General features: G+C 38.9%; 2 protein-coding genes across 2 annotated transcripts in view; both read left to right on the top strand.

Moving 5' to 3' along the window:
• The window catches only part of pemt (phosphatidylethanolamine N-methyltransferase), a 105577-nt gene extending 87716 nt beyond the window's left edge, over positions 1–17861 (top strand). Inside the window, exon 8 of the mRNA XM_061967261.2 lies at positions 17477–17861. Coding sequence (XP_061823245.1) covers positions 17477–17480 — 4 coding nt within the window. The 3' untranslated portion in view covers positions 17481–17861. The remainder of the gene's footprint in view (positions 1–17476) is intronic.
• On the top strand, positions 5247–6746 carry rasd1 (RAS, dexamethasone-induced 1). The gene is made up of 2 exons (XM_061967259.2): positions 5247–5643; positions 5956–6746. The coding sequence occupies exons 1-2, from the start codon at positions 5373–5375 to the stop codon at positions 6492–6494; spliced, it is 810 nt and encodes a 269-aa protein (XP_061823243.1). The 5' UTR covers positions 5247–5372; the 3' UTR covers positions 6495–6746.
• Positions 17862–18663: the final 802 nt, after the last annotated feature.

Consider the following 18663-nt stretch of genomic DNA (forward strand, 5'->3'; position numbering starts at 1 on the left):
TGCATGCAAAATAATAGGTACCAGTGTTCAGCCTGTAGTAGACAGCTGCTCTGCATCGTTTTACCAAACAATGAAATACTACAGACTAAACTGTCGAAGTTGGATCCAGCAACAATATTACTTTAATGTCCAAGTACAGCACAGCTGCACAGGTCAACAGAAACAAGTTATCTGGGGCCTTAGTTACACTAAAATTAAGTATGTTTTTCTCAACAACAACAAAATGTTGTACAGTAAAAGATACCATATGTTTAACTTTTTCTTTCTGTGGAAATTAAGGTATGGTTTTGCTGAATGGTTAACGGTCCTATGCTGTAAATTCAACTGTACAATCTGCAAAGTCTTTAATTCAGATAAAATAATACCGTACATTTTAGAGTATTTGCATGCTTGTGACATTACAGTATCTGCAAATGCATTTTACAATTGTTTTACATTTTCACAGTTAACTCATATGTTACCAGACCATTAGAATTTAGATAATATATTCTTTCTTGATTTGCAGGAATGCACTGCATTTACTACAGTGATTAACTATTTTAGATTTTACTGTGTTTTACTGTTGATATTTAACAATTGCTTTCTGTAATTTCTATAGTCATTTTTTACAGTGTGAAAATAAAATTTGAGACACTCAAAGAGAATTGAGCTTAAAATACCTTTAAGACCAATTATTCTAAGATTTGAGTGGCCGTATATGAATATATTGGATTCATCGTATGTACATGAGAAAAAAAAAAACAGAATAGGCTGTTCATTTCATGCATGTAGCAGTTGTCAATAAGATCTTTAGGAAAAGCCATGAAGAAAAGCTTTGAGGAGGCCAACTGTGACGCAGACTGCAGTACTTAGAACAGTGATCAGGACAATATGACTTGATCACTGCGAGGACAGTCCTACTTAGGAATGTTGGGAACACCAATGAGCCAAAAGACTCAGTGCAGGGCCGAGGTCGTTCTGCCCACTCGGTCACAACATGCGTACAACCTGACCCACACAAGAAAAATAAATCTAATTTCCTTCTAGTGGTTAAGATCGACAAATTTAAATAGGAGTTTTAAATTGTGTCATTGACATTTTTCTTTTAAAGAGGAAATCGCAATATCTCAGAAATTGTACGCGTATGGTGAGTGGTAATGCTTGGAAATACATGGTGGCATAATATCTATGATGCACATATTCCCCTATTTGCATGTACTTTGACACTATAGTGCATCTAGAAAGGATTCGGAGCGTTTCACTTTTTCCACATTTTGTTATGTGACAGTCTTATTCCAATAAGGAATACAACATTGTTTCCCTCAATTCTACAGACCAACCCCATAATGACAATGTGAAGTTTTTATTTTATAATTTTTGCATATGTATTAACAATACAAACTAAAATGTACACATGTACATAAGTATTCACAGCCTTTGCGCAATACTTTGTTGATGCACCTTTGGAAGCAACTCCAGCCTCAAGTCTTTTTGATTACGATGCCACAAGCTTGGCACACCTATCTTTGGGTAATTTTGCACATTCCTCTCTAGACTTAGACTTAGACTTCTTTTTATTGTCATTCAAATTTGAACTTTACAGAGAAGAACGAACTGTCGTTGCATTAGCTCGTTGTAGTGCAGGATAAAAGCGCAATAAGGTGCAGATATAAATATATATATTACTGTACAGATAAATATATTGCACCTTTGCATTTGCCTCCACGTTTATGGATGTATGTTATATTGTCTTTATATTCCAGCGAGTTAATCCGTTTTGGGGGGGAATTGAGGGGATTATTATGATGCGTTCAAGAGTCTTATGGCCTGAGGGAAGAAGCTGTTACAGAACCTGGAGGTTCTGCTACAGAGGCTGCGGAACCTCTTTCTAGAGTCCAGCAGTGAAAACAGTCCTTGGTGAGAGTGGGAGGAGTCTCTGCAGATTTTCTGAGCCCTGGTCAGGCAGCGGCTTTTTGTGATCTCCTGGATAGGAGGAAGAGGAGTCCTTATGATCTTTTCCGCCGTCCTCAGCACTCTCTGCAGAGACTTCCAGTCTGAGGCACTACAGGCTCCAGTCCAGACAGAGATGCAGTTGGTCAGTAGGCTCTCTATAGTGCCTCTGTAGAATGTGGTGAGAATGGGGGGAGGGAGCTGTGCTGTTTGCATCCGACACAAAAGTGCATGCGCTGCTGAGCTTTTTTTACAAGAGCACAGCACAGTGTGTAGAGACCAGGTCATATTGTCAGTTATCTGCACCCCCAGGAGCAGGTGCTGCTTACCATCTCCACTGCTGTGCCGTTGATGAAGAGTGGAGTGTGGCTGGACTGGTGCCTCCTTAAGTCGACGATGATCTCCTTGGTCTTGTCGACGTTCAGGACCAGTCAACCAGATGTTTCACCTCCCTATAGTCTATATCGTTGTTGTCACGGATGAGGCCCACTACTGTTGTGTCGTCTGCATACTTCACAATGTGGTTAGTAATGGACCTGGCGCAGCAGTCATGGGTCATCAACGTGAACAGCGGCGGACTCAGGACGCAGCCCTGCTCAGGGAGATGGCACTGGAGGTGTTGTTGCCCACTCTCACAGATTGGGGTGTGTCTGTGAGGAAGTCAAGCAGCCAGTTGCAAAGGGGGGTACTGAATCCAAGGTTTGCTCACCAAGTACAGCGGGATGATGGTGTTGAACGCCGAGCTGAAGTCCAGAAACAACATCCGCACGTGTGTGTCCTTTCCTTCCAGATGTTCTAACCTCAGGTGGAGTGCAGAGGAGATGGCGTCCTCTGTGGAGTGGTTGGGCGGATAAGCAAAATAATGTGACTGGTTGTTATGTCATCCATAGTGTCAGTGAAGTGTACACAATGTATTTACAGTATCAGCTGTGTCCTCATGAGGCATTTTTCATCATTTCTCCACTCTCATAACAATAGTAAACATTATTTCTCCAGCAAGTTTATTCAAGATGTTTTGAAAATGTTTTACAAAGACAACATCATCTCAGAGAGGGGGGCAAAAAGACAATAAACAGTATGTATACAGTACAATAAAAAAAAATGAAGGCCGTTACAGAAATGAAAAGTATACAACAAAATGTTAAAAATGTTTTTGCATCTCATTAAAAATATTATACTGCATGTCCTCAAAATGCACATATTTTTAAACAATGACAATGGTTGAAACAGTAAGCATGTTTTAATAAGTGCATTGGTTTTGCCTCTAGTGCCCCCCTTTGGTCATTTTAATAAGTGCAGCTTTGTGACTTCAGTACTTGAACAAAAGTTTTGGGACAGTTCAATGTGCACAAATGCATGGGCAGGTGAGTTTGGTGTGGAATAATGGAAATATAGTAACATTTGAATTCAAGATGTTATTTTTCCTCAGAAAATATACCCTTAAGAGAGCAAAGTGGTGTTTTTTTTGTTTTTTGTTTTTTTCGTTTTTCACTAAACGTTAAAGTTCACCGATTATTGCAACAGCTTGGGAAGAAAGGCAAAATATTCACTCGCTTGGTTCTTAATAAACAACAACAAAAAATAAAACGACGGAAGTTGGGCCAATTATTAACATTGAGTGGACTAAGACCTCCAGTACGTGTGTCTGTGCAAAATTCTGCTTTGCCCTTAAATTGGTGTGGACGAGTCAGTCCATATGTCGACCCCATCAGCAGCGTAAGTGGTATCACTTTTGGTCAGCCCATTACTTTTTTCCAATTGACCACACAAACAGTACACATTGAAATATGCAGACATTAAAGCACTTCCAAAACATTTCAATATTTCAAACATTAACAAGGTTAAGCGATCAACATTTTATGTTAAGGTTTAAAAGAAAGTAAAAGACAATATAAATAGATACAAATAATAAATAAGAAAATATGTAAAAAGAAAAAAAATATTCCTCAAATAAGGTTAATATTTTAAGGGCTTTTCTATGTTTTACCAATATTGTAATAATAAATTGAAATGATTAAACCAATGATAGAACTTGGGTTTCCTTTTGCCCTTTTGTACTTTTTTTTCCAATTGAACACACAAACAGTACACATTGAAATATGCAGACATATTAAAGCACTTCCAATACATTTCAATGTTTTAAACTTTAACAAGGTTAAGCAATCAACATGTTATGTAAAGGTTTAAAAACAAGTAAGACACAATATAAAAAGATACACAAAATAATAATGAATACATAAAAAAGGTGGCGACTTGTCCAGGGTGTACACCGCCTTCCGCCTGAATGCAGCTGAGATAGGCTGCAGCGACCCTCCCTCGACCCCGAAAGGGATAAGCGGTAGAATATGGATGGATGGATAAAAAATAAGAAAATATGTAAAAAGAAAACAATTAATTCCTCAAATAAGGTTATATTTTAAGGGCTTTTCTACGTTTGACCAAGATTGTAATAATACATTGAAATGATTAAACCAATGATAGAACTTGGGTTTCCTTTTGCACTTTTTTTTTTCAATTGACAGACATACTAAATCACTAGTGGTTAGAGTGTCCGCCTTGAGATCGGTAGGTTGTGAGTTCAAACCCCAAAGACTATAAAAATGGGACCCACTACCTCCCTGCTTGACACTCACCATCAAGGGTTGGAATTGGGGGTTAAATCACCAAAAATGATTCCCAGGCGCAGCCACCGCTGCTGCTCACTGCTCCCCTCACCTCCCAGGGGGTGATCAAGGGTGATGGGTCAAATGCAGAGAATAATTTCGTCACACCTGGTGTGTGTGTGACAATCATTGGTACTTTAACTTTAGCTTTATTATTAAAAGGCATGTTAAAAATAGTGTTTTTATTGACTGTGAGGGGCACCAATTGATTGTAATTAGTGTCAATGATGGGAGATACGAGTGTTCTGAGTTAAGGTTTCCTGAGTAGGTTACCTTACAATACATTTCAATATTTAAAATATTAACAAAGTTAAGCAATCAACATTTTATGTAAAGATTTAAAAACAAGTAAGACACAATATAGATGGATTTGTTTTAAATAATAATACAAAATAAAAAATATGGAAAAAGAACAAATACATTCCTCAAATAAGATTAATATTTTAAGGGCTTTTCTACATTTTACTAAGATTGTAATAATACATTGAAATGATTCAATCTTTTGGCCCATCAGTCTCGTGTTTTGGGCAATACTGACTGTACTGGTATCGGACGGGTGCCAAACATGTCCGTATCTTCGAAGTTACTAGAATCGGAGAGCAGGCTGACGCAACCGTGACGTCACAGGAGGCGGAGCCCGCCCGGGCTTTTAAATACATCTTCAGTCCCTCCAGCGCGCACAAGAAAACCTCCAAGCGCACCAGAATAAGTCCTCTTCTCTTCACCAAAAAAAAAGAAAGAAAAAAGAAAGAAGGTATCTTCTCTGGTCGCACGGCCGCTATGATTAAGAAGATGTCCCCGTCCGAGAGCGACTATGACATCCCGGCGAAAAACTCCTACAGGATGGTCATCCTCGGCTCCACGAAGGTCGGGAAAACGGCCATCGTGTCGCGCTTTCTTACCGGCAGGTTCGACGAGCAGTACACGCCCACCATCGAGGACTTTCACCGGAAATTGTACAGCATCAAGGGGGACGTGTACCAGCTGGACATCCTGGACACGTCTGGCAACCACCCTTTCCCCGCCATGAGGAGGCTGTCCATCCTGACAGGTGAGCGTCAACCTGATTGATTGATTGAAACTTTTTATGAGTAGAGTGCACAGTACAGTACATATTCCCTACAATTGACCACTAAATGGTAACACCCGGATACCTTTTTCAACTTGTTTGAGTCGGGGTCCACGTTAATCAATTCATGGGGTGTGTTCAATTGACAAAAAAAAAAAAGTACAAAAGGAAACCCAAGTTCTATCATTGATTTAATCATTTCAATTTATCATCACAATCTTGGTCAAACGTAGAAAATCCCTTAAAATATAACCTTATTTGAGGAATTATTTACATATCCATCCATTCTCACAGGCGACGTCTTCATCCTGGTCTTCAGTCTGGACAACCGCGACTCCTTCCGCGAGGTGCAGCGTCTCAAGCGTCAGATCCACGAGACCAAGTCGTGCCTGAAGAGCAAGATGAAGGAGCACGTGGACGTGCCGCTGGTGGTGTGCGGCAACAAGGGCGACCGCGAGTTCTCCCGCGAGGTGCAGCGCGAGGAGATCGAGCAGCTGGTGGCGGGAGAGGACAAGTGCGCCTACTTCGAGATCTCCGCCAAGCGCAACGAGAACGTGGACAAGATGTTCCGCGCCTTGTTCGCCCTGGCCAAGCTGCCGCACGAGATGAGCCCGGACCTCCACCGGAAGGTGTCGGCGCAGTACTGCGACATGCTGCACCGGAAGTCGCTGAAGAGCAAGAAGGTGAAGGAGTCGGGGGGTGGGGGGGAGGCGTACGGGATGGTCACGCCGTGCGCGCGCAGGCCCAGCGTGCACAGCGACCTCATGTACATCAAGGAGAAGGCGGTGGGGGGCGGACACGGCAAGGACAAGGACAGGTGCGTCATCTGTTAGCCCCTTTTGGGACGACGCGGCTCCGTTGCCATGGACACACGCCACAAAAAAAAAAAAAAGGAGAACTTTTGACTGTGACGTCATCGTGCATCGGCGTCGAGTGGACATGTTTACAGCTTGTGAAATATTTTATAACTTGAGTATCTCTTGCGATCAGAACTATTTTTTCGTAAATGTCTATTTATGATTGTCGTTGTCACATTTTTTTTGTGAAACAAACCTGAAAATGGAATTAAAAAAAACTCAGAAATATGACTTGCATCCTTTTGTTATTGAAGTGCAACATAATACTAGAGCAGCGCCTCAAATTACGAGCTTAATTGATGGAAACCTCGTATCTCCCATCATTGACACTAATTACAATCAATTGGTGCCCCTCACAGTCAATAAAAACACTATTTTTAACATGCCTTTTAATAATAAAGTTAAAGTACCAATAATTGTCACACACACACTAGGTGTGGCAAAATCATTCTCTGCATTTGACCCATCACCCTTGATCACCCCCTGGGAGGTGAGGGGAGTAGTGAGCAGCGACGGTGGCCGCACCCGGGAATCATTTTTGGTGATTTAACCCCCAATTCCAACCCTTGATGCTGAGTGCCAAGCAGGAAGGTAATGGGTCCCATTTTTATAGTCTTTGGTATAACTACCGTTTTTGATGAGACATATTTAGGACTGCCATATAATCGGCCGATAAATGCTTTAAAATGTAATATCGGAAATTATCGGTTTCAAAAAGTAAAATGTATGACTTTTTAAAAACGCCGCTGTGTACACGGACGTAAGGAGAAGTTCAGAGCGCCGTTAAACCTTAAAGGCACTGCCTTTGCGTGCCGGCCCAGTCACATAATATCTAAGGCTTTTCACACACACACAAGTGAATGCAAACCATACTTGGTCAACAGCCATACAGGTCACACTGAGGGTGGCCGTATAAACAACTTTAACACTGTTGCAAATATGCGCCACACTGTGAACCCACGCCAAACAAGAATGACAAACGCATTTCGGGAGAACATCCGCACCGTAACACAACATAATACACAACAGAACAAATACCCACGAAGATGCAGGATTTGCTTTCACATTTAAGTGGTGAAACTTCCTATAAGAGGACAGCTGTAGTGCTGTATTCTGAAGATCATGTCATAATTAATTTGAACTTTTTTTTTTTTAATGGTCCTCAGTAGTCACGTACACATTTGTGTGAATTATGCAAAATGATTTAAATTTGGTCCCCATGAACCATATTAACTCTTTTTCCCCAGGGTCCCCAGTAAGAATGATCAGCACATTACTTCATCAATCCAGAGATTTAAAGACGTGTATGAGCTAACTGGGCAGTGGCCATTCTACCTAAAAAAATTTTGTGCCTCCACAACCTGTAGAAAGGGTGGTCCCCACAAGTGATGATCAAAAACTTGGTCCCCATTCCAAATGATAACTAGTAAGTGTGTGTGTGTGTGTGTGTGTGTGTGTGTGTGTGTGTGAGAGAGAGAAAGCGTGTGTAAGACCCACAGCTGTGTGCTGATCAGTAACACTATGCGCTCGACTTCTTTTTGCATGTATAATAAGGAAGAATATGAATACCAGCTCCCATGGTTGTTCCAATTTGCATTTATCTGAATAAAACATGTTTTCTTCATCCCCGACGAGCCTGCAGGAACATTTAAGAAACTTAAGAATGCGAAGGTTTTAGACACAACATTTTAGACCCAGAAGGTGGAAGTTTGCTCCAAAACATCTAAAGCAGAAGAAGTTATAATAAACAGAGTTGATGCTTTTATACAATTCAATGCATAAACAAAAGGTAATTCAAATTTGCAACCTAGAATATACAATAAATATTAAACAGAATCTGTTTAATATTTAATATAATATCTGTTTAGCAGATGCATACATGCTAATAACCCATGCATTGTTATACTCAATAATTGTAATTTGATTTATTTATAATTACATATTTTTTCAATTCTTGTTTGTCTTTTCTCTCTTTGTTTTGTAATATACCATTTTTATTTATTTATACTTGTCATTATTGCATGGTACATGTATTTGCGTTATATTTTGCACCGCATTTTGTGTATTTGTCTCATAAATATTAAAAAAAAACAACAACAATAAGACGCTTGAAATCTAAGCCTGGGCAACATGGCCTCAAAATAAAATCTCAGATTTTTTCTCAAAACATTCGATTAACGATTTTTTTTTTACTTTACTTTTTAAAGAAACAATTGAATACAAATGTCAGAGATTATTCAAAACAAGTGTTGCTTTTTTTTTGGATCAAAAACTAGTACCGTATTTTTCGGAGTATAAGTCGCACCGGAGTATAAGTCGAAAATGCATAATAAAGAAGGAAAAAAACATATATAAGTCACACTGGAGCCCGGCCAAACTATGAAAAAAACTGTGACTTATAGTCCGAAAAATACGGTAGTTTGAAATGACAGTACTTATCTTAATAGTATTAGCAAAATAATTTTTTATAAAGTCAATCAATCAATCAATGTTTATTTATATAGCCCTAAATCACAAGTGTCTTAAAGGGCTGCAAAGTGGGTTGTTTTTAGAACCGAACTAATAAAAAAAAAATAACCAAGTGAATCAGATTAATTCTATCTGTTGTAGCTAATTCTGGCATATTTGCTGTGATCTTTTTGCTCATATGTGGATCAATATGCATAATCTGATACAATATTCAATATAGAGCTTCCTGGGGATTGCATAACTTCTGTCTTAGTACTTCTGCAAAGAAAAGTGCAGCATATCATTGCACGCAAATAAAAAAAACTCACATTTTGAGATCGATAAAGTACAAACTTAAATCTTCTGTCTTGAATAAAAGACTCAGTAGTTTTAATGATTGGATAAAAAACAGGCTTTTCCACTCTATCATGGGCACCACATATTTAGCTAAGTGCAGAGCGAATGCTTCAGTGATGGTTTTCCACTGAGCTTCTTTCTTACGATACATGGTTTCAATGATTCTGATTTTGAATGGGAGTTTGTTGTTGGTTGCTACGGTCTTGTTCGCCTCGTAAAAACTTGCATTTCCCGCTCTCGGCTTAACGCTTAGATATGAGATGCTGGAATAAGTTTGTTGTGCTGCTGCCTTTTTTCAAACAAACTAGGCAGTAGAGATGCGCGGATAGGCAAATATTTCATCCGCAACCGCATCAGAAAGTCGTCAACCATCCGCCATCCACCCGATGTAACGTTTGAATAGAACTGCATCCGCCCGCCATCCGCCCGCACCCGCCCGTTATATCTAATATAGACGATGCAAGGCATTAGTGAGGCACCTGCCAACTACTCCGATTTTCCCGTAATTCGTACGGTTTTCATCAACCTATTCCGGGTTTTTCATTAATTAAAAAAAAAAAAGGGTGAAAACTACGCGAATTGCACCTTGTGCAGACAAGATTTTTCGATCGGACACGGAGGAATTAGCGATGTAAAAGACCACGTTGGGACAAAAAAACACAAGTCTAATGCCGTTGCTAGCGATACAAGTGGAAAACTTTCAACGTTTTTCGTCGCCCAAACAGATTCTTTGGATGTGATAAATGCCGAAGTTTTATTTACGGAGGCAATAATTGAGCATGGACTTCCAATCGCACTGGCTGATCACATGGGACAGTTAAATGTTTGTAATGCAACCTTTAAAAATCATTACGCGGTGATCGCGGTCCCAAAAATAAACTTTTCTTGCATGATAATGTCCAGAAAAATTCGCTTTATATTACTATAGAGTCCTTTTAACGAATGAGTTTGATGGTTTATCACAAACCTTAAATGAAAGAAGTCCTTTGTTCGCACCATGCACCATGTTCGATGTCCCGGTTTTATGACTGTCGTAGACGTACACAGCGTCGCAGCTCTTGCAACTCACGTAGCCAGCATTGCTGTCATCCTGATTTACAACCTCATAAAAACGAGTCCACGCTGAACTTTTCTGGCCTTTTTTTTCCCTGGTCTTTAGTATTCCCTTTTTTAGTTTGTCGCGTACCACGTTTGCTGCCGGTGTTGCCATTTTTTTTTTCTTCTTCTGATGTGGCGTGCTGCAGGTGCCTGCTGATAAATAATTGCCTGTTTCAAAGAGTGCTGCTCGTTTTTCGTATGTGGCTAACAACATTTAACTATGTATATATATTTCCGAATTGGTTTAACTGCCACCTGCAAAAAAATAAAAATAAAATAAAAAAAATCTCATTAATCCGCCTGACCCGACCCGCGGCGCGGATAAAATCTTATTTATTTAAATTTCATCCGCCCGATCCGCGGATAATCCGCCGAATCCGCGGTTGTGTCCGCAAACCGCGCATCTCTACTAGGCAGCGTGCAGTCAGGTGTGTTGCTGCAAATCCAAACCACTGAAAAACACTTTTCTTTGGAAACGAACGCCTCGCTCTCGTTAGCATTAGCATTAGCCATGTTTTGCTATGCGCGTGAATCTCCGCTAAGGAAGTAAGGGGGAGGTTGCAAGCTACGGAGGCTCCTGCAGACAAAAAATTACGCATCAAAAGGAGAAAAACAGTTGTTGTTTTTTTTTAATTGTCTGCAACGAAAAACTAGAATTTTTCGATAAAATCGATTTTTTTTTTTTGCCCAGGCCTGCTGGAAACCGATGAAACTTGTAAAGGAGTAATTGGACAAGGCAATAATAAAAAATGATGAAATAGAATAATGATCCAAATATTGTATCGATACCGAGGGCAGAATATCAGTATAGGATCAACACTAACCTGAAGAGGTTGCTATTTTTCAATTCTCTTCTGTTTATTTATCACACATTTCGGGTTTTTTGGTTGTGTTGTTCAGTTCCATCCATCCATCCATTTGCTACCGCTTATTCCCTTCGGGGCCGCGGGGGGCGCTGGAGCCTATCTCAGCTACAATCGGGCGGAAGGCGGGGTACACCCTGGACAAGTCGCCACCTCATCGTAGGGCCAACACAGATAGACAGACAACATTCACACTCACATTCACACACTAGGGCCAATTTAGTGTTGCCAATCAACCTATCCCCAGGTGCATGTTTTTTGGAGGTGGGAGGAAGCCGGAGTACCCGGAGGGAACCCACGCAGTCACGGGGAGAACATGCAAACTCCACACAGAAAGATCCCGAGCCTGGGATTGAACCCCAGACTACTCAACACCTTCGTATTGTGAGGCAGACGCACTAACCCCTCTGCCACCGTGCTGCCCTTGTTCAGTTCAGTTCAGTTTATTTCGAACATGCATGCAATACAATTACAATGTAATGCATCACATGCTTCCAGTTGTAACTTGTTCATTTAGTTACATTGTGGATACAGTGAACTGCTGAGTAGATTTTGCTTTTATTTTGGTATTTTGCTCAATTTAGCTCAAACAAAAGGGATGGTATACGTATTATTTTGTTAACATTATTACTATGCATTATCTCACATTGTTGTATATTTGTATTGTTAAATTGTTCACTTGTGAAGTTGTTGATTGTTTGCCTGAAATATTTGTTTGGTGTCTTTTTGTGATTATTAACAATAATTAACAAATCAAAAGCAAGCTTGAGTAGGAAGTATTAGTATTTGCATTGTTATCTGTTATAATGTCCATAGACCAGTGGTTCTCAATTATTTTATGACGCTGTGTTTTTTTTATCTTTTGACAAGTTTAAGTTTGTGTAGTTTAAAAAATAAATAATAATAATTGTGAGGCGTACATGAACTTCACTCACGATTATGACAGAATTGACGGGGCAGATTTTGTACTACAACAAGTTTTAATTGTGATGAGATCAGAATTTTCTGGGGAAAAATGCCAGAGCAGACCTATTTCACAGGGAAGGAAATGACACTATCAACAGCACAAGAGCACACAGACGCACCCCGCCTCCTTCCGTCTCTCTCCGTCTAATGATTTCTCTTCAGCTCCTTGCCGATGTTAATGTGGGTGTTTTTTTGTTACTGTTTTAAATGTTTATTGTGGCAATAAAGTTGTTAAAGTTAAGGATGTTTGTGACTTCTGTGTGTGTGTTTGGGCATGTGTTGATCCAACAGAGAAATTTGACCCATCACTCCAATGTCATGGTTGTTTGATATGCAGTACTGTATAGCACTTTGTTGTGTTCAAAGTGTACAAACCCTCACTAAAATATGGACTTTTGTCGAGGCTGAAACCCATTATTCATACAGCGCAGAGAATATACATTTTTGGCAGGGGTCCCCCCGAAGAAATGTGATGCTCCCCCTTAAATATATTTCTGCTGCTGGGTCGGCTCCTCACATCACATTTTCTTTCATCCAATGGAACGTTGTTGAGTTAAATTTGATGCATATTTTCTGCTAAAATAAATTCATGATATAAAAATTTGTTTGTGTGCAAAATAACAAATGTAACATAATTAAAGCATACATTTGTAAACCTTTTTCAATTGGAGCTCAAACTGTATGTGTGACATGCGAGACTAGCTGCATGCCACAAGTGACAGTGAGTACTTCTCGGGAAATTTGCCATTATATTCATATCAGTGACAGGGCAGGAAGGGGCTAGGAATACATTTTATTCCTAAAATGTAATATGAAGCGTACTGTAATTCATTAATTTATATTTTATCTTCATGCAAAACGGGGACCCCAACAGATTACGGGGCCCTATGTACAGCGTATGATATGTGTATAGGGAGAGGCGTGTGACGATCTGTCACAAAATTTCTGTTTGTGCTTCCATCCATCCATCCATCCATTTTCTACCGCTTATTCCCTTTTGGGGTCGCGGGGGGCGCTGGAGCCTATCTCAGCTTCCTTGTTGTGTTTATTTTCTATCAGCTCTTATTTTGATTTCCATTTTCTGCATGTCTCCGCTGAGCGCTGTTTTCCCCTCACCTGCTGCTGACTAGGCAGCCTTGCCACACCTGGTGGTAATTACCAGGCGGCTATTTATGCTTGCCTCGCGGGCTCCTCAGTGCTCGAGGATTGATTTACGTTTGTGAAATGTTGCATGCAAGACTGCTTTCTCCTCTGTTAATTATATTAAAATCATCTTACCTGCTCCCCACTCTCCTGGTTCCTGCATCTTGGGGTCACTACAACTGCAGCCATGCAAACTACTGACAGGGCGGCGCTGAATTTCATTGTAAACATTCCATAAGGCACTCCTTTATCCCATCTCCCATATATAATGACAATAAGACCACCTTTTAAAATATTTCCTCGCCTAAAATATTTTGGATCACAAGTACACAAAAATATACAAATAATATGTCTGCATGTACCGTATTTTTCGGAGTATAAGCCGCACCGGAGTATAAGTCGCACCTGCCGAAAATGCATAATAAAAAAGGAAAAAAACATATATAAGCCGCACTGGAGCACGGACAAACTGTAAAAAAAAAACTGCGACTTATAGTCCGAAAAATACGGTATATTAAATAAATATATAATACAACTGGACTCAAAATTAGGACAAGATAAAAATGTGAATTCAACATTTTACTACCTTACTTGGTGTTTGTTTACACCTGAACTATTTCAGTCCAATCGGGTGGCGTGCACATGCCTGCAAATTTGTAGTCAAATTGCTCACAAAAACGCCTCGCAATGACGAATTGTTTCACTTAAAAAAAGAGGCAAATCCAAAGACTCGACTCGTTCACGAACGTCACATTTCTAATTCAGACAATTGTCACTAAATAAGTGTCTGGTTGGTTTGTATTCTGTTTCTGCGGTGATATTGCCAATTACTGGCCTGGCATGCATATTACAGCAGAAATGATGTGGTTGCAAAGCAGATTTTTACATCCAGTAATAAAAGTCGAAAGTAATGAATAATAACAAAAAAATTACAAATCAAACTTAGATTTTGATTGGAATCTTTTATGGAGTCATTCTTCCCTATCAACAGGCGGTATCTATAATTGCAATAAAGTGTGAGATGAGCTGAGGACCATGCATGAACAGTTCTTGACTGAACAATTAAATATGTCCTTGTGATAATTACAGCATGCATGCTCTTACACAACATTGTCATTAGCAGACTCAACTGTGACAAAACGATAGAGTCTTTTTGGTCGGCCTGGTCTGTGTCGTCGCTCTTAATCTGTCATGTATTTACGTTGCAGCCGAGCGTTACAGCCCCGCCATTATGATTACACAGTGACATAGTAACTACTGTACAGCTTCCGCTGCAAATTAATAATTGTCTGAAAGGCTTTTCCATCTAAGGTTAAAAAAAACAAAGTCAAAACTTAAGGGTTAACAATGTTGAAGTATTTTTTTAAGCATGAAACTAATATACATGTATTTATTATTTTTAAGAATGGTATTGTGAAAAATAATACCACGGACCAGAAAAAAACAAACTTTTAAAGCAGTGACTACAGGTATACAAAAACTAATATTTTTTCAGATATAATAAAACAATATTTACAATTGAAACATACATTGAAATTAACGTGCAAACCGAGACTAACAATCACAGCACACTGTATTAACAGGCAAAGTCTTATATTCTATAGATTTACTATACATAGAATGAAATATTTCAAGACTGTATTTATGTTCCTCCATGACTTTATTTCAATGGTTTCACAAAAATACAACATGCCTTGTCCTTTAACATTGCTTTAAAAAACAAAAACAAAACAAAAAACAATAAAAATCATTAAGAATAAATGTTTGAATGATTTCGCTATTCAAGAATATTCTAGAGAAAAGTTAGAAAAAACAAAAGGCAAAATTAAAGGTTAACAATGTTGAAATAGTTATTCAACCCTGAGACAGAAAATAAACAAATAAAAAAGTAAAATAATATTTACAATAAATAAATAAATACATTTAAATTAACATGCAAACAGGGACTAATAATAACAGTATACTGTATGAACAGGCACATCTCAGTAAATTAAAATATATTACAAAAGTCTTATATTCTATACATTAACTATGCATAGAATTAAATATTTCAAAACGGTATTTATTTAAAACAGCTCCCATCTCTACATATCCTTATGCATATCATAATCACATTTCATAATTTAAGTAGAGATGGTTTACTTACATTTCCTTATCATGTTGATGTATATTGCCGACCTACATTCTATTTATCTATCTATCGAATACTAAATGTTAATTTTTCCATCTCTATTGTCTGCGTCAGGGCTGTTAGTCCAGGATTTTAAACTCGGTGCTGCTCAATGTATTTCTTGATGTATTCATATTTTCAGTGATTAATAAAGCTTACAGACAATGAAACCCCCAAATTCAGAATTGCATCGAGTGTGAAAAACTCTCAAAAAGTGCATGATTGTGAACTACTGGTCCACACTCTAATCAGCAAATGAATGTCAACATTTCCTTGAATGGCTTTTTAGGCTAAATTGAACCCCTGAAATTAAATAACAAGTGCACCACATCCTTTTTAATTGAGATGTGCCTGTATATTTGTACACATCACAAATAATTATTAATCATCTACAGAACGTGCAAAAAAAGTCCCATAAATAACTCTTAACCATTGTACAGTTAAACTGTACAATGGTTTAAAAAGTGTTTAATTATTACTTAGGGAGAATTACTGTTCATTATATTCTGGCTATGCACAGATCTATGGTTATTATCACATTCTACATTTGTGTCACTGCGATGAGGTGGCGACTTCATTTCATTTCATTTATTTATTTATTTCAGGCAATTACATTAAAAAAAAAAGTACAAAGTTGACAACACATAATAATATAAATTAATATAGTGCAAAAGGTAATGTATAGTATGTAATGCATGATTGTCCAGTTTTGCCTGAAAGGGAGTGGGAAGAAGATAATTTATTTAATCCCACCCCCAGTTCTCCATTCAGTGATTATTCCCATGAGTTTCACTCTTACATTGTTTAAGGATTATAGTACAAATGTTGTATCATGGTGGCATTACCACAGTCCACAAGTAACAAGAATTATTACACTGCAACAATCATTTGTATCAACAATGTAGGAATAATGAATATACCAACAATGGTAATCAGGGGCGCCGCTAGGGATTTTGGGCCCCATGAAAAGAATCTTTACAGGGCCCCCAACACAGTGTCATTATTTTTTCTGTATTATAATTTCATCATCATTAGGGGCCTCTCTGGGCCCCCCTCCATCATTGGCCCTTAGAATCCGTCTCCTCTACCCCCACTTTTCGGCGCCCCTGATGGTAATAGACAACATAGCAATAATGGTAAGGAAACATTGAGCACATTTTAACTCTATGAGACAGAGTACAACAGCAGGTCAAATTAAAGACCCTCATCTCTATATTTGAACCAGACCCCATGTTTGTATAATAGTTTAAATCGATTAATAGTTTGGCATTGCTTGTGTTGTAAATCCAGTTTGTTCCATAGTTTTACTCCGCATACAGACACACAAAAACGTTTAGGAGTGGTTTGAGCTCTCGGCATTGAGAAATATCCAAAGCCTCTCAAGTTATGAGCCTGCACTTGTCCAGGGTGTACGCCACCTTCCGCCCGAATGCAGCTGAGATAGGCTCCAGCACCCCCCGCGACCCTAAAAGGGACAAGCGGTAGAAAATGGATGGACGGATGGATGGACATTTGTGTCATCATTGGTACGCGACAACACAAAAGAACCACAGAAAAAGTAAATATGTATTTATTCATTTTGTCTGGCATACAGTCCTGATAAATCGACAAGATAGGCTTCATTTAGCACAGGATTTTTATTCCCTTTTGCATCATTTTTTCACACTTACAAGAGGGCATCGCCATCTTTATGAATAGTATTCAACTTAGTAAGGTCATGCAGTGTCAATGTGAATGTGTACTGTACAGTATGTACTACATTGCATACAAACCCTTCAAAGTAACTGAGTCACTAAGTGGTTTCCTACACATCCTCATCTGCAACTCATCCCTGACTCTGGTTAGAATTTAACCGAACCACAGGAAATGGAATACAGATTGACTGGTCACAATGTTTGGCTTTTTTTTTTCAGGTGAGCGCCCTTTGGCAACACGCCGCTTTCTTCAAACCTTCAACCACGGGAGGAAAGGCACGTTCTGAGTTGTCAGAAAGTTAGCAAGCATACTTCTGCACAACAATGCAAAATCTCTTTCTGGGCACTTATATACTGAACACGTGTTGGATTAGTGCTTTATCCATCATGGTTACTTTTTAAGTAAGTTTACCTGGTCCTGTTTAATTTGTGTTTGTAAAACCTGGGCCTCCTGTTCGTTTCACAGTCCCGAGCTGGACAGTATCAGCCTAAGTATGTTTGTCTTCCCCAAGTTCCAATAAACCCTATGTCAGTTTATGTTCTCCAGAGAAAAAAAAATAGATAGATAGATAGATAGATAGATAGATAGATAGATAGATAGATAGATAGATAGATAGATAGATAGATAGATAGATAGATAGATAGATGGATGGATGGATGGATGGATGGATGGATGGATGGATGGATGGATGGATGGATGGATAGATAGATAGATAGATAGATAGATAGATAGATAGATAGATAGATAGATAGATAGATAGATAGATAGATAGATAGATAGATAGATAGATAGATTGTACTTTATTGGTTCCTTCAGAAGAGTTCCCTCAGGAAAATTACAATTCCAGCAACAGTGTACAGAATTGAGAACACATTTAAAAAGTAAAAAGTATAAAATAAAATAGAAAATATAACAATAAGAATAAAAATAAAAAGCAACAATAAGAATAAAAATATGACAGTAAAGAAAATAATGTAACAAGAGAAACTAGGCAGTAGTGACCATGTAATGAAAATGTATTGCACTTTTTAAAACATGTTTTATTGTTTTGCTCCCCCCGTCATCCTAGTACCTCCCAGAGAGGAGTTGTACAGTCTGATGGCCTGTGAAAAAAAAGGTTTTGAATGATTAGCAAAAAAAACAAAAAAAAACAAGTGCAGTTCCCCTGGGATAACCTGCTCAGTGGCCTGGTGGTTAGAGTGTCCGCCCTGAGAATGGAAGGTCATGAATTCAAACCCCGGCCGAGTCATACCAAAGACTATACAAATGAGACCCATTACCTCCCTGCTAGGCCCTCAGCATCAAGGGTTGGAATTGGGGATTAAATCACCAAAAATGATTCCCGAGCGCGACCACCGCTGCTGCTCACTGCTCCCCTCACCTCCCAAGTGGTGAACACGGGGAT

This window comes from Nerophis lumbriciformis, linkage group LG11 (genome assembly GCF_033978685.3).
Source record: "Nerophis lumbriciformis linkage group LG11, RoL_Nlum_v2.1, whole genome shotgun sequence".
Classification (NCBI taxonomy): Eukaryota; Metazoa; Chordata; class Actinopteri; order Syngnathiformes; family Syngnathidae; genus Nerophis; species Nerophis lumbriciformis.